Below are 14,908 nucleotides of genomic sequence, written 5' to 3'. Positions count from 1 at the left end.
CCTCCGGCTCTGTGCTGACAGCTCAGAGCCTAGAGCCTGCTTTGGATTCCGTGTCTCCCTCTCTCTCTGCCCCTCTCCCACTTGTACGTGCTCACTCTCACTCTCTCTCAAAAATAAACATTAAAAAAAAAAAAGACAAAAAAAACACCCTGTTATGCTAACTAAAAGAAGCCACATGCAAAAGACTGCATATTGAGTGATTCTATTTATGTGAAATTTCCAGAAAAGGTAAATCTTTAGAAACAGAAAGTGGTTACTTGGGGTGGTGGTAGGAGAAAAGAATTGACTACAAATAGTCAGGGGGACCTTTCTGGGAGGAGGGAAAACTTTCTAACTAGTTTGTAGTGATGATCATACAACTCGAAATTTACAAAAAGATCACGGAGTTGCACTCAGAATTTAGTACATCTTATGGTAGAAAATTACACTTCAATACACTATTAAAATAGCGACCAAAAGTAAGTACAATTTAGCTAGGAGATCTGTGGAGATCTACCACAGACAGAGGGGATGCTGACACTAAGTTTCCACAATAGAGTAACTGCTAAAGCTCAGAGAGCAGATTTTATCCTCAGTGCCCCCAAGGAAACACTGCTAGATTCCAAACGCAAGGGAGCTATCGAAAAGATGTTCTCCTGTGAGAAACGGCTCCTGACTCTAATGGCCCACAGGGGTTGTCCTGAGTGTTTCAGCTCTTCTCATTACCTCCGAAAGACACAAAAAGATGAAGTACCAGATTTCAGCAGTTTTATCGGACAAAGGAAATGAAAATGGGCCTGTATTAGTCAGTGCAGGCTGCCATAACAAAATACCAAGGGCTAGGCGGCTTTAACATCAGAAATTTATTTTCTCGCGGTTCTTGGGGCTGATGCTAACATGGTCAGGTTCTGGTGAGGGCTCTCTTCCTGACTTGCAGACATTCACCTTCTCACTGTATTCTCAGATGGCAGAGAGAAAAGACAGGAAGAGAAGAGAGAAGAAAAAGCACAAACTGGTGTCTCTTCTTCTAAGGGCACCAATCCCATGATGAGGGCTCCACCCTCATGACTTCATCTGAAACTAGTGGCCTCCCAAAGGCCCTGTACCCAAATCCCAGCACGTTAAAGGTTAGGGCTTTAGCATATAAATTTGGGGAGGCACAGTTCAGGCTACAAACGGGCCTTTAATCAGAACTATTAACTAAAGATTTTTCTCTGTCATGTCATAAGAAACTGCAAAAAAAAAAAAAAAAAGGAAGTTCACTTTTCTCCTTTGTCCAAAGGCATCTATGCTGATGATATTCTCAAGCCCCACTGAAACTGTGCTCCACATCTGAACCAAATTCCACCCCCCTTCTCTAGCCTAAAAAACAACAAGCACGCCATGTTTAAAAGTTTTATGTAGACGTGCGTAACAGACAGGACTAACTGTATCAAATTATACTTGCCACTTCTTTCTGCGTCAGCATATTTTTTGCCTCGGGCTTGCAATTTGAAAGGGGAGGGCCAAAACACTTTTATTGCGTTTAAGTGGGACTCCAAGCTGTTTCTAGGCTCCTCTTAACACATTTCAGCTGATTAGTGACTATTTTAACAAAAGCCTAACATCCTTCTCTAAACATCTTAATTGGTTAAGAGCTTCTGTTGTTTGCCACGAGCAGTCACTTTAAGTCATTGATTAAAGCAGTTTGCACATCAGCACAATCTGAAATCAGTTTTCTTCTTCAACCAGCTGGGCTTAGGAAGCAATCTTGAGGACGGCCCAATTCAAGGAGAAGCAAGTGCAATGCCCCGCGTGACAATCATCCACCATGCAAGCTAGAAGCGCAGGATTTATAGGAGGTTGAGAGAAAGAACTGAGGTGCCTTGAGTAAGTACTTCAACTGCTCTCTGCCTCACAAATCATTCCCATTAGCATTCACGGCAAGGGTGGACTCCGAAGGCAAGCTTTCTCCGAAGCACCCGTCACTAATTCCTCACTAATTCTGCGTCCTTCCAGCAGAGCCTGGCTACCGTGAGGACAGCCCCCGGGGGTCAAATGCAGCCCCCTGCGTTAAATGCAGGCCTCAGACCAGAATCTGCTCATCTGCTTGTTCTGACGAGGGCAAAGCGTTTATGTGGGTTCCACATTTCCAGCCAGAGGGAAAAATACCCTTTCCTTGTTTGACATAAAAAGGAGAAAAAATGCTCAGCAGGCTTAAGGCATGCACCTTCTGCCTCACAGGACAGAACAAAATGCTGAGAGTAGGGACGCTGTCGTATAGCACACGTAGACCCCCTTTAACGCCCTCAGGAAGAAGTCCCAGTGCTCACCGAGAACACACCCTCAGCAAACAGCCTGTTCTTTTTATGCTACCCACTGGCTCTCTTTCTTAATGGAGAGCCAGGCTACATTTTACAAGAACCATACCCTGTCATTAGACATCTTCTGATCCACAGATGGACAAGAACTTGGAAGAATTTAGAAAGCTGAGGAAGAATGGATAGAAGCCTTTTAGGGAGAGTTCATGAAAAGCCAAAACACTTTCCAAGTGGTTATGTGTCCACGAAGGTCTTTGCTTTGTGTGCCATGTATTTTTTTCTTTTTTCTTTTAGTCTTCAAGATTTTCGTTTTAATTATTTCGCTGATGAATTTTATATTAAATGTAAACTCCGGGGCAGAGCTTTGCCGTCTAATGAAATGTATGCAGCCAATGAAGAAGTTTAAGCCGCAAGATCCAGTGTCTTCCACACATTTGCAATCATCTGTGGAAAGTCAACTACTCTGGGCCTCAGTTGGCCCACAGGAAGATACAGGAGACACTCCCAGGTCACTGATATTATATAATTACCGTGTCAAATACCAACATACCCTTATGGCGAATCCCCTTTCCACTTCCAAATAAATGGATATTTGTTTTCAAGTAAGACTTCTTCTTATCGATAAATGGGACATAAAATAACCCCAGACAGTCTAGTTCTGGGGTTTAACAATTTAAAACTAAACAAGTCACAAGGGAACCCAGTGAAGAACAAGTGTCCTATTGAATAAAAAATATAAAGTACGGACCCCTCTAGAACCCACAATCACGTGTTTTCTCTCCTGAGTAGATGCATCACTGTTGTTCTGGGAAAGGACTAAGAAAGTATGTCACATTGTTAAAAAAAAAAAAAAAAAAAAAAGAAAACTTTTATAGGGTTGAAGATGTTTACAATTTTAGTTACTGTTTGTATTTAGTATCCTTCTTTCAAGACATTCAGAGTATCCAACAGAAGTTATTTTCCTTAAATTTACCAGCTCTGTGTAAAACAACAAAAAAAGGCTATATTTTTATCTTCCTATGTTTATCTGGAAAGAGCTATAAGTTACATAATCCATACCCAAGATTACATAAATCAGACCCATTACAACACACACACACACACACACACACACCCAGGAAACTTCTCCTAGATCTCAACTCCTGGGAATCCAGAATTCAGGGCTTGCTTCATGATAGATAACACACATAAGTAACCTGCTGTGCACACAGGTGGTGCTATCCCATACAAAACTGGATTGAAAACAACTGTCTCTTGGCTTTTATGAATGCTGTAATTTTGCCACCAAGTGTTACCACATTCTAACCAGTGTTGATAAATTTTAAGAAACACCCTTTCAAACTGAAAGGATACTATTTGCTAAAGGAGAATGAAGTAAGAACAAAGGCAAGAAAGCTTGAGGATGAAAAGTAGTTCAAACAAAGTGAGAGGAAACAGGAGAAAAACGAAAGGCCTCCACTGCCAGAGAATACAGTGATTCTAGTCAATTACCTAATCAAATGGGTATGTGCACATCTACTGTACATAGATGCAATGTTAAATGTCCACCATTTCTGCGCAGAATGGCTCCTCTTGACAGGTTTGTTTTTTACAACAACCATGGCCTGTGAACTCCACTGGGTGGATCTGAGCTACACCACCCTGTCACTCCTCAGAAGCCTAACATAAAACCTATAATCGAAGGGGTATAAACAGGGTCCACGGAACACAGTTACATTCCATCCTTTTATCTGTCTCCACAGATCTATCTTTTCTGACTCATAAGGTCCTCAGAGAACCTGTTTTTGATACACCAGGTACATTCAAGCTACTTGACATCGTATCTCATATTCAGTAGGAACCTCTAAATTTAGACATAACTCAAGCACGAAGAAATTATTTGGAGGCCTAAGTAATGTGGTTTTTCCTCCTCTAATCTGCAGTCTATCTTTTGGCCACTTTAGCACTCTTCCTAAGTAAAAGCAGGGAAGGGACAGGGAGTTCGAAATCCATGGTGTTCCTCCAAGAGTTGGTGGAGGTGGGTGTTCACCTAAGTGGATAACCCGGATTCGAGGAGTCTCTGAGGACTCTGTGCCCTCAGGTTCTTCCACTAACCCACAATTAACAGATAAACGGATGACAGCACTGATGCACTTAGGAACTGTGTGAGGGAAACTACTTTCACCTTTGAGAAACGATTACCATGTATACAATGGTGGTCAAGAAATTTTCTATTGTAAAACTGTAGTGACAGAATGGTGGGGTGGGGTGGGGTGGGTGGAGAAGGAAAGGAACCAGAAAAAGAAGGGCACCTGAGAATCAAAGACAGCTTACAGAAGTATCAGCAGCCGGAAAGAACACATTCCCGGGGTTCAGTGTCATCTCTATGCCAATAAGCTTAGAACAAGAAATATCCCTCACACGGAAAGCCAGAAGATATGAAAATGTGTAGATGCCTACTGCAGACTGTTGGTGTCAAAGTGACAGGGTCACAATACTCACGCTGACCACACTATCAGGCCAGATGGAAAGAAATACCCACATTTTAGTTTATAATAATAGATGAACAGGTCAAGTTCTAAGGGTGAAACAACCTTACTATTTATTACTGATCATGCTTTCGGCAACTGAATTTAAAAAGCAAATCTACTGGAGGAAAGAGAAGAGCGTCTCTCTCCCTGACCCTTGGCACAGATCCTTGGGAGGGATGGAGGAGGTCAATACCAGAAAGGTAGCTTCAAGTCTGGAGGATGACTTTCGGCTTCAAGGGAAGTGAGTCTTCACTCACGAAGGGGCTTAGTAGAGATGTGGAACAAAGGTAGACCATGTAGAACAAAGGCAGGAAAAGTGATGAACAAACAAAATGTCTGGAGAGTGAAGCAAGGACAGAAGGACAAAAGGGAAGCCAGGTTAGGACCACAAAACAGAACCTGTGCTGACAAGTGTGCAGTCCCATTTTCCCAGAGCCCTGCAGAAAGTCTGCCTTTGTGAGGTCACTGCAGAGCTCTCACTGACCGAGTCCTAGCCAGAGGAACAGAGGGACCCCACCATCACACCAGCAGCTCACCAGGACTCAGTCACATTCAACATAAAAGGAGCAAAGGTTTAAAATACATGACCTTATTATGTCTGAACAACAACAAAAATGCGTAGGAAAGGAGGGCATTAGCAATCAGGACGAAGTCAGCTAAGTAGACAAATCCAGTATTTGACAACGATAGGGATTCGAATCCCTGACTGCTCTGGAGGGAAGTTCATCTCTTCTAGTTTTATAGTTTTCAATCTGTAAAGTGGGGAGAATGATACCTATTGTAACTTGTATGTCATCTAGAGGTCACTTGCCCTTGTTATTTTCACAAGACTGCTTCGAATCCCCAATCCCATGGCCTGCGAAACATGGTTTTCCCGATGCGCGAGCAAATTCTTAGGAATTTACTCTCTCCTGACTTCTTCAGGCTCTGGTCTCTAATGCCCTGAGGTCCTTTCTCTGCTCTACCTGAAGTAATTCCAGACCAAACTCCTGCCTCTTCACCAGCTTCCCCAAATAGAACACTCAAACCAAGGATTCCTGAGTTTTACTGACACCAAATATGTGCAGTCGTGAGCTGGGAACACAACGTAGAATGCTGTGTCCTTATATAAATACCCATTCCACTTCCTCTCTTCCACTTTCGGATCATCCCCTCCTGTCCTGAACTAGCTCCAGTTTTTCTACTTCTATGATGTTAGTAGCTTCCCTCTCCTCTGAAGGCTGACTGGCCAACCACCAAAGCCTGGGGACAGAGACTCAGCCTCTACCCTAAGCAGTTATCAAGATATTTTTCCCAATTAAAAAAATTATTTTTCTTAGAAAATTCTGGCACCAGCCGTCAAAGCTCTACCATCTTCTCCGTTTGCTCACATGACTGCAAGATTGCTATGGGGGTAAATGAGACAAATAATATAATAGCTCAGCATATGCTATTATATATAGAATATGCTAGCACAATGACTTGAACACAGCAGACACTAGTGGCTGCCTTTACGATTGTGATGATGCCAGATTTAGTCCCTGAAGAGACCACGCCTATACCAGCCAGAAAGACCAGTCACTTCTAAAGGGAGGTCCTTTGACTTTGGCCAAGGTAACTGACAACCTATAATCAAAAGCTAAGAAGGCCTCCATCTTTCTGCAAAAACATAATCATGATAGACGATGGCTGACTTGTCACTGCATTCTTCCAAACACAGTCACAACAGCCAAGCAGCCAAGCAGAACACAGCACTGGTTAAGACGTTGTGAATGCTTCCTTTGATCGTCCCCTGTATGAAGGAGAGAAGTCCCAAAAGTAGAAGTTTCCACCAAGCCTTCCACAAAGCTGCCACTTTAACTTTAATTTCCTTCTTCTATTTAGGTGTAGTTCTGCTTTGTATTAAACTCAAAAGCGAATTTTCTCCTATATAGCGGTTCTTAACAGGGCAAAAAGCTCTTTCCCCATCTCAAAACACAAGACATACATAGATTATCATGACCACGAAGCTCCTCTTCCTCCGGAAATTCTCTTGAGCTGGCCTTCTGACGTTCCTGCCAACAAGACGTAGTCTAGTAGGCTGCACGCTCTGGGGCTCAGCTGGTTACGAATGCTTTTAGGCAGGAGCACAGCACATCCAGGCAGCTTGCTAGGATCCTCAGACCCTTAAGAAGTAACCTACACCTATGCTAGGCACTGCAGATGACTAAACTAGACTGTATAAAGTTTTCTAACATTTAGGAGTCATTTTGCCCCTAAAAGGCCAAGAAGTAGGAAAAGAGGTTCTGTGCACACATTAGCATAAACACGCAGAAACGCAGCTCACAGACAGGTCTGCCTCTGAAAGGCAACAATGAATACAATGCTGTTGTAGACACAAACCAGCAGGGTTACAACTGCCAGCTGCTACTCCTTAAAGAGTTAATGAACAAGAACTTGACCACCACCAAGTGAATGAATGTTGGTCCCGGACCCTCTGTCCGTTCCAGGAAACTTTTAATATTAGTCCCAGCCTAAATGGAATTCTTGGTTACAATTCATCAAAAGAAGACTGTGAGGATGTAGGCGATTTCAGAAAGATCAAATCTAGGGGTAGTAGCAAGGTAACCTGGGACTTCTATAAAGAAGCTCCAACCCTTAGGCTTCGAACAAGAACTATGGGTCACTGAAAATAGGAAGATATGACAAAACTGTTTTATTCCAAGCTCACTCACAAGACCCCAAAGAACTTCAATGAAGTGGAACCATAAGCTCTAAGGCTCTGGCCAACAGTTTTCTTAACAGAAAGACCTACAAGTTAGTTCTTTTCCTGCTGGGGCAGACCTGCATTGCTTCAGTGCTCAGAATGTTGCTTCGGTGAGCTCCCCAGTAACGGAGAGTCACAAAGGTCCACCAGGAAAGGAAGTTGCTACATAGAAAGGATACCAACAAAGGACTACACTTCCCAATCCAGAGTATAAAGCCATTACCCTGATTATCTCTCTTAAATGCATAACCAGTGGCTTATCACTCACCTTCCTCAAAGCTGGCTTTCTTCTGCCTCACTAGAACACGGAAGTTCTCAGCAGGATTCACACTTCCAACCTAGAATACAGGCACAGACAATAAACCTGAAGATCGCTTCTGTTTCTGGCAGCACCACAGGCAACACAAGATGGCTTAATGTGGTAAGTGTGCTTTTATAAAATAAACCCAAAGACAAAGACAAGGCCCTTTCTATTCATTTCTAGTTCCAGGCTCCTGTGAAAAGCAAGCAGATTCCTGTGGCCAAAGAGCCGCTGTCTGTACTTGTACTCACCTCTCTTGAAGCAAGATGACTTCTTTCCAGAGAGGTCGGCAGTATTACAACCCAAGTCACCAGCCAACTCAGCTACAAGCTTTATGTGACACAGTGCTGGTACGTCCAGACACCCAGCCAATTAGGAAGGGGAGGATTCTGCAGTGCGGGGTCAGTTCAGAATAGATTTGCCCCGCTGCAGATGACATGAGAAACAGCAGCCGGTTGCTCGGTTTGCTGACTCCTTGGCACTGAAGTTTTGGTAGAACATACAAACATGCCCAAGCTGAACGTGTCCCCCCAAAGTAAAAGCAGATGTTGTGTAAAGATTTACTACGGTGCTATGTGGGGAAGTCTCAAAGATGAAACGCTCTGCCACACTAGATGGCACTTCCTGATCACATGTGGGTCTTTAACCTTCCACTGCCAACCTTAATAGGCCCGATGTTTCACTCAGTTCAAAGGGGAGAAGACAACAGGGTTCTATTATGGTTGGTAAACTTTGGTACAAAATGTACTGAAGTTTCCAGTTTGCTCTGGGCTAGCAGTCAGAAAAGCTCTCAGAACAAATAAGGTCATGATTTTTTCCCTTTACTATAAAACACTGAAATAAAATCCAAGTAATTTTCAGATGTTTAGTTTTCCTGAGAGCATTTCTTTTTGAGGTTGGAAAAAGGCATGCCCTAATGCTATCTATCCTGCCTAGTGTATTTGACTAGTGAGGGACAACTTTTAAGAATCACTGATTATAGGGGTGCCTGGGTGGCTCAGTTGGTTAAGCATCTGACTTCGGCTCAGGTCATGATCTTGTGGTTCGTGGGTTCCAGCCCCGCATCGGGCCCTGTGCTGACAACTCAGAGCCTGGAGCCTGCTTCGGGTTCTGTGTCTCCCTCTCTCTCTGCCCCTCCCCCACTCATGCTCTGTCTCTCTCTCCCCTCTCTCTCAAAAATAAACATTAAAAAAAAAAAAAAGAATCACTAATGAAAAATAATGCCACTTAACATAATGTATCCAAGTTCCAAAATCTTCCATTAAAAAAAGGTCTCAGTGTCAAAGGATACTTGGTTCGGGAAGTCTTAACCTTATAAGACCTGTTCTGAAGTTGTACATTAGAAAAGAAATAGAGGAGTTACGCTCTTAAATTTTACGTATTTGGAGCCTAAGACCCATACCATCAACCTCCACTTATCCTATCATTTTAACTAAACAGAAAGCTGCAAAATAAAGCCAACTAAAATAGCTCCACAAAAAGGGCTACCACTTAAGCTGTTCCATGTGCTACATATTATACAGTGCTCTAAGTACTACATGTCATATAGAGAATTCTACAGGAAACTCCCTGACAATAAAGCAAGCAGTGTGGGAAGGGCGTGTATGGTTCATATACCGAAAGGACCAGAGAAAGTGATTTATTAAAGGACTAACAAAAACTGATGCGATCTGCCCCAAGTCCCAACCTTCCCAAAAGGCCCTGGAAAAGTTCTGCTTACTCTGGTGACACTGCCTTCAGCCAGGCTGGAGACGCTAAAGCATGCTTCCCCTTCCTGAGTCTTCAGTTTTTTAGAGGCGGGTCCCTCTTCATGGCTGGAAAAGAAATAAATGGGTTTTGTCCCCCCCCCCCCCACAAAAACAGAATAAACAACAGGAAACCCAGACTTGGCTGACGTGTAAAGTATACATTTATTTTTCACGTGTCAAAAATGAACAGCCGCACTTACTCCCTCTTTAAAGAAGAGCCTGCCTCCTTCTCGCGGCCCCAGGACTCCTGCCGGCCTGGCGGGAGCAGAGCAGCCCTGGCTGTGCCTCACGGTGCCAGAGAAGTCATAATCCACAGCCGCGTCATGCGGCCCCCACCAAGGATGAACCGCAAGCACAGGGAGAGGCAATGCAGCGTTTCACGAAGAGACCCGTTTGCCCTTCAGAAAGTATTTGCTAGTTTCTGTCCCGGAATCGATAGCTATTAGCTTTCCACGGACACAGACGACCTTTGGGTCTACTATCCCATCTTCTCCATCATGGATGTGAGAGCTTTGTAAGCTTCTACTCACAGCTGTCAAAACTTACTAGACAATCCCTAATTAAATATGTAAGACCTTATTCTTAGAGAAGTCTTAAACTATAAAAAACCACTTTCAAAAAAAGCCTTTTAATTTGTTCTTTTATAAACCTAATTCTGTTTTGGGCAATATGCTAACAGTCTACCAGCATCTGTGTGGTAAGGGAAAGAGGATTCCAAGGATTTATATCAAACATCTTGTCTCAAGTAACCGGCTGGCTTCAACAGCCTGCCTTAAAGTCAAGAGGAGGACAAATTAATTGCAAAGGAGAAGAAATCAAATTCAAAGACTCTGCCCATAATCTCCCATAAGCTGATGAACATATAGAGATATGAAGACTTTTCTCCCAGACAAATAATCAATCTGGGCCAAAAGTAGCTGTCAAGAAATGGCTGAAGGAGGAGGGACGTTAGTAACTAAGATCTAAGATTTCTAAGCGTGAGGTGTTTTCGTTCAAAAGCCCTAACTTCAGAGAATGAGTCTTGAAGAAGAGGTTATTCTAAAAACAAAGAAAAATGAGGTATGAGCTGGCTTATTCAATGATATTTCAACAATGAGTCTCCTCTTCCAGTGGGATAAAAGGACCGAAGCAATCGTTACAGCCTCACAAACAAGAACTGAAACTTTTTATTACTTGACATCTTTCCCATTGGCCACTTGCCTTTTTCCCTTTGAGAAGTAAAGAAAAGAAGACAAAAGGATGGGGACAAGGAAACATTAAAAGGGGTGAGTCATCCAGAGTTCTGTCCACCACGTAGAATAAGAAATAAACACAAAACCTTGATGGCAAAAATGGAGGAAAAATGCACAAGCCCAAGGGAGCATGAAATTCCATCAGAATTTGAGTCTGTTAAAGAAAAAGTCACAGCCATTCAGTTCACCTTTGCCAGTTCTTCCCAAGGGACAGAAAACATGGTGCTCCTGGATCCCAGTCTCACTTTTCCCACTGACTAACCCTGGACTCTTACACCTTCTTGAAGGAATTGATTTTGAAGGTATATTAATTTTTTTATACATAGAGTTTAAAGTCTGGTAAGTGACTCCTGTCTCTGGTCTTCTGTTTGCTCCTTAGAAAAACACTATGATGAAAAGTACCATGAGCATATCAACTACTCATCTACTGTCTTCCAAAAACACAAATTAACTTAGACCGTGGTGAAAAGAAGTATGAGATATCCAAAGTGTTATGCTAAGTTCTGTGAGAATGCAAGGTTGAATTGCATGAAGAATTTCTTAAACCCTCCAAAATAAGGTTCTAGGGAAGGAAGGACAAAGAGACATATATATCAATCCTCCAGGACTGGGCAGGTAAAGGCAATAAGCAGAAAGTAGTAAAAATTTGAATACGGTTAATATTCTCAAGATTGAACCATTTAATAGCATTATTAGGAATTTTACAAATATTAAACTAATCATGTCTCTCAGTGGTGGGAAAGGGCAAAGACTCTCATCCCAAAATTACCTATGAAGAAGCCGAGCTCTGGAGGACAGAAATTATCTACGCATGACTCCAGCAGACATACAAATGTCAACAGCTACTGCATGTGGATATCGGAACCATGGATAATTTATTGTACTTTCTCATTTTCTTACTGTCTTTTGTAAATCTGTATACATTTTTTAATTCATTTTTTTGGTCAAACATTTACCTAATACTATGTGCTGGCCGCTAAGCTCTATCGTAAATGTACAAAAATTAATATGTAATCAACACTTTAGGAAATTCAGCCAAATAAAAAAGATAAATATGTAAACAGGCAATTAACAAACTACTGTGGCAAGCAGCATATCCTCGAGAGAATAGCCAGTTGCTGTCCTGGGCTGAGGCAGGAGGGGCAGGCTGGGAAGTAGTGAGATAGGAGGTGGGGAAATACAGTAGTCCCCCCTTATCCATGGTTTTGCTTTACAGTTTCAGTTACCCGCCGTCAACTGTGGTCTGAAAGCAGATGACTTATGGTGAGAAGGTCAACAGTAGCCTAATACTATGTCACTACAGCTACATTCTTCACCTCACTTCATCTCATCACATAGGCATTTTATCACCTCACATCATCACTAGAAAGGTGAGTACGGTGTAACAAGACATTTTGAGAAAGAGAAGGAGAGAGACCACATTCACAGAACTTTTATTACAGTATACTGCTATAATTGTTCTAGCTGATTATTAGTTATTGTTGTTAATCTCTTACAGATATATGTGTGTACAGGAAAAGAAACATAGTATGTATAGTGTTCAGTACTATCCATGGTTTCAGGCACCTGCTGGGGGTCTTGAAACGTCCCCCTGTGGGTAAAGTGGGACTACTGTACCTAAATCATAGACACAGACACTGTGAGGAAAGAAAGGGGTTCTCTAGGGAGCTGGATTATGGACAGTTGCCTCTTTTCTGTCTGCTTATCTAGCTTTTCTCACTTGTGTAACAGAGTTTGATCTTAAGCTGATGCTAATGGAAAGCCACTAAAGCAAGTTTTTACTCAGGGGTCCAAGGATAGTGACAAGAGTTTGTGAACTACCTGAAATTACATGCAAAATTTAGTTTGTTAGGGCATTTTCCTGAAGAGAAGGTTCATAGTTTTTACCAGATTACTAAGTGGGTCCATCACACACACACACACACACACACACACACACACAAGGAACACTGCATTAAAGAATTTTAAGCAAAGAAGGAATGTGATCAGATTTGTTTTTTTGAAAATCACTCAGATAGCAAATGCAGAATGGATTGGAAACAGGTAAGACTTGAATGAGGGAAATCAGTCAAGGGGTCATCTCAGAAAGCAGGCTAAACTGAGGCCTACAGAAGAGCAGTGGCAATTTGAGATGCTAATAAGAGCTAACTTTTTTTTGTTTTAACTTTTGCCACTTGCCAGTCACTATGCTAAGCATACTTAAAATACCTCAGGGGCGCTTGGGTGGCACAGTCGGTTAATTGTCTGACTCTTGATCTCAGCTCAGGTCACGATCTCACAGTTTATGATTTTGAGCCCCATATTAGGCTCTGTGCTGATGGCATGGAGCCTGCTTGGAATTCGGTCTCTCCTTCTCTCTGCCCCTCCCCAACCTGTGCGTGTGCACGCATGCTCTCTCCCTCTCTTTCTCAAAATAAACTTAAAAAAAAATTTTTTTAATTAAAAAAAAAAAGCCTCAGTTAAATTTCACAATGACACTATGAATTAGCTATTATTATTGACCTTTTACAAATGAACAAACCAAGGTTCAAAAGGGCCTGACCTTGTCTAGAAGCACACATTAGTTAAGGGGGTCCACAATTAATTCTGTACTCCCAGCCCTTCTCCTATACAGCCTCCTGAAAGGTGGGTATTTGTTACTGCCACTCAACACTGAGCAGCTTGCCAATTTTAACCACCACTGAAAGGAAATACTTCGATTTTGATCCATCTCTACCTGACTGCAAAATCAATGCTATCAGCCACTATACTAACCTGAGGCGAAAGGAGATTTGAGGTAAATCTAACATAACTTGGTAAACCAATCAGACATGCAAAGTAAAGGAAAGGTTTGACTCCCTGGAAATTAGGTGTCAGTCACCGAAACAGAGAAGAACAGCATGAACAGGGCTTTGAAGGCAGCATGGGAGGAGATGGAAGATGATGAAGTCATTTCTGGACACACTGAACTTGAGGGATCTATAGACACCTCAGAGGTCCAGAAAACAGGATGGAAACATATTAGAGTGGGCAGATATTTGGTAGTTCTTGAAGACATGTACATAAAATAATAAAAGGTCTTAGGACACACACTGCTAAGGCGATAAGGCTTAATGACTGAGAAGGCAAGCTCTGGAGTCAGGCTGTGTGCATGGAAATCCTTTCTCCAACACCTAACCCGCTGTGGTCTTGGGCAAGTGTCTTATCTTCTCTAAGCCTCAGTGTCCTCGGCTTTAAGAGGAGGTTAACAGAAGAATCTACTCCACAGGACGGTCAAGACAGCCGACACGGGTAACGCATGTGGAGCACTCAGCATGTACCCGTGTCCGATACATGTCAGCTCTTTCTGAGGAGTCCTTCGGAACAGAACAACATTCAAGGTGGGTGGGGGGAAGAAAGCAGACCCCAGAGGAATCTGAGATGAAGCTGCAAAGGCTTAGAAAGGAAAATCTGGAGACGTGGAAGTTAAACCTTCCCGAAGGTTTCAGGGAAGTGGTGGTAGCTGGGAAAAGCAGCAGTGTGGACTATTGTTCCAATAAGCCTAGCTCACGGAAGGAAAGAAGATGGAAACAGGTAGCAGTCTGAGGGAGAAAGCTGAGGGGATGACTGTATTTTGTTTTAGAGAAAAGAAATACGATGTTAACGTGAGGACAAAGGAGCTGGTATGGAGGGAGAAGATAAAAATACAGAATGAGGGAAGAAATTATTAGTGGATGAAGGTACCAGATGAGACAAAAGATGGCATCTCAGGACACAGGCAAAAGTCTGACTTCGGACAGGATGATGTACCCCATTCCACTGAGACAGGAAAGAGGAAGTGAAGGCAGATGCAAAACAGATATATGGGAGATGGGCCAGAAAACTGAGGCATCCCCACCTACCGGGCCTCGATCTTCCCCACGACACCATTATCACCATCTTCATCACTGCCGTAGTTGCCACAGATGTGCCCAGGACGTGATGAGCAGTTTGTAAATCGGTTCCGCAAAAACACTGTACGCTTACTATGTGTTAGGCACTGTGTCGGGTTCTAGACACACAACTGCCAACGGCATGTCTTACTCAATGAACCCGCGTGACAACTCCATGAGAGCTATTCCTAGTATCCCTGGTCACCCACCAGGAAACTGGAGC

The 14,908-nt window shown here is 42.7% G+C and overlaps 1 protein-coding gene across 1 annotated transcript in view; it reads right to left on the bottom strand.

Annotated features, from left to right (window-relative positions):
* The window catches only part of XRCC5 (X-ray repair cross complementing 5), a 97,109-nt gene that overhangs the window by 37,522 nt on the left and 44,679 nt on the right, over nt 1–14,908 (bottom strand). Inside the window, exons 15-16 of the mRNA XM_030325054.1 lie at nt 9,536–9,629; nt 7,783–7,852 (exon numbers count right to left, since the gene is read on the bottom strand). Coding sequence (XP_030180914.1) covers nt 7,783–7,852; nt 9,536–9,629 — 164 coding nt within the window. The remainder of the gene's footprint in view (nt 1–7,782; nt 7,853–9,535; nt 9,630–14,908) is intronic.

Source organism: Lynx canadensis, chromosome C1, assembly GCF_007474595.2.
Source record: "Lynx canadensis isolate LIC74 chromosome C1, mLynCan4.pri.v2, whole genome shotgun sequence".
NCBI lineage: Eukaryota > Metazoa > Chordata > Mammalia > Carnivora > Felidae > Lynx > Lynx canadensis.
Note: the sequence above shows the minus strand (reverse complement) of the source record. Positions and strands in the feature narration are given on the sequence as shown.